At 32.3% G+C, this 1,570-nt stretch overlaps 1 protein-coding gene across 1 annotated transcript in view; it reads left to right on the plus strand.

Annotated features, from left to right (window-relative positions):
• Nucleotides 1-89: 89 nt before the first annotated feature.
• Nucleotides 90-1,570, plus strand: part of LOC100633487 (sphingomyelin phosphodiesterase-like) — a gene marked incomplete at its 5' end in the record, with an annotated part of 2,718 nt that continues 1,237 nt past the window's right edge. Inside the window, 5 exon segments of the mRNA XM_020005519.1 lie at nt 90-254; nt 850-967; nt 1,102-1,205; nt 1,258-1,427; nt 1,492-1,570. The exon segment at nt 1,492-1,570 is cut by the window's right edge and continues 4 nt beyond it. Of these exon segments, the coding sequence (XP_019861078.1) occupies nt 90-254; nt 850-967; nt 1,102-1,205; nt 1,258-1,427; nt 1,492-1,570 (636 nt within the window).

Consider the following 1,570-nt stretch of genomic DNA (forward strand, 5'->3'; position numbering starts at 1 on the left):
GCTGATTATACCCGAGTTCAGGTAGAGTACAATTATCAATTTCATTTTCAATATACATAAAAACTTTAAAAATGAATATTCATGTGTAGGATGAGGTTCTCTATGTGTTCGATCATACTGCTCTTTCCTCGCGTGAGATCTGTGGCACCGTTCTAGATGACAAGTGTGGCTCAACATATGATCCTTTCAATCAAAAATGGAATGTCACCATACCTGGTGGTAAACCTCCCATTAAACCATATCATCCTCCAAAAGTATGTGTACATTAACAACTATATAATTAAATTAGCCTTCCTTATGATCACATGCAGATTACTTATGCTAGTGACATAGATAATGATTTATTTCATTTTTGTGTATGCACACGGTTGATGGGAGTGTATTGTAAACCCACTACTAATTACCGTAGCTGTTTAATGTCATTGTCATGTGATGAATGTTGTTCTATTATGTATATCAATGTTTTGATCATAGTGTTATAGTTTGTAGAGCTTGTGAATAATATTAATTTATAAATTTACTAAATGAAAGTATTTAGTCTCTTGTTATTTAAAAATTGTTTATAAAAATATTATTATTGTAGCTGTTTAAAAATGTTATTGCTGTAAGATGAATGTTACTCTATTGTGCATATCAATGTAATGAGAACTTTTATCATTGTAACGATAAAGTTTGTGATTTGCTGAATGAAAGTGTTCATAAAGTGTCTTGTTATTCAATTTCTTGTAAAAGCTATGCAAGCGCAGCGAGTCCACTAATTTTTATAGGTGCCAATTTTATTACTACAGCTTATAGTAGTACCCACTGTTCTTACTATAATCAATTACTAATTTTGATAACTCTCAATAGGTTAACATTACTAACAGAATTCTTCATATTTCTGATATTCATTGGGACCCTCAGTATACTCCTGGCCTTCAAGCTCGTTGTGATGAACCATTATGCTGTAGACCACCACTACCTAATGGTATTAATTTTATGAATATATGTATTTCTATCTGTACATGATTGTGATAAAGTCTAATTGAACAAAAATTTTTTGTTTAATATAATTATTACAGTGTCATATTTTTGTTGCTCTATTGCTCTATTTGACAATAGGAGGTCCAAAAAACTCAGCAGGTGCTTGGGGTGATGCTCACTGTGATATACCACTACAAACTGTTGTAAACTTAATGGAGCATCTCAATGCAACACAAGATCAAGTGAGATGGTGTTATTGTTGCTTACAGTTGCTGATAATTTTCCTCAAAATAGTTTGAATGGATTTACATGACTGGCGACTTGCCAGCTCATAATGACTGGAACCAAACAAGATCAGGCCAAGTTGATATTTTTAACAAAATGATTGACTTATTTAATGAGTATCTTCCTAATAAACCTGTGTTCTATTCATTTGGTAATCATGAGAGCGATCCAGTCAACAGGTATAACAACAAACATGTACATGCTATTGCTATCAATGGTGTGTACTGTATTCTTTTATTTTAGTTTCCCTCCAAATTATATCACTGGGTCTAACTCCATTTCATGGTTATATAATGATGCTGCTGACAAGTTAAAGAAATGG

Source organism: Amphimedon queenslandica, unplaced genomic scaffold, assembly GCF_000090795.2.
Source record: "Amphimedon queenslandica unplaced genomic scaffold, v1.1 AMPQUscaffold_11333, whole genome shotgun sequence".
Taxonomy (NCBI): Eukaryota; Metazoa; Porifera; class Demospongiae; order Haplosclerida; family Niphatidae; genus Amphimedon; species Amphimedon queenslandica.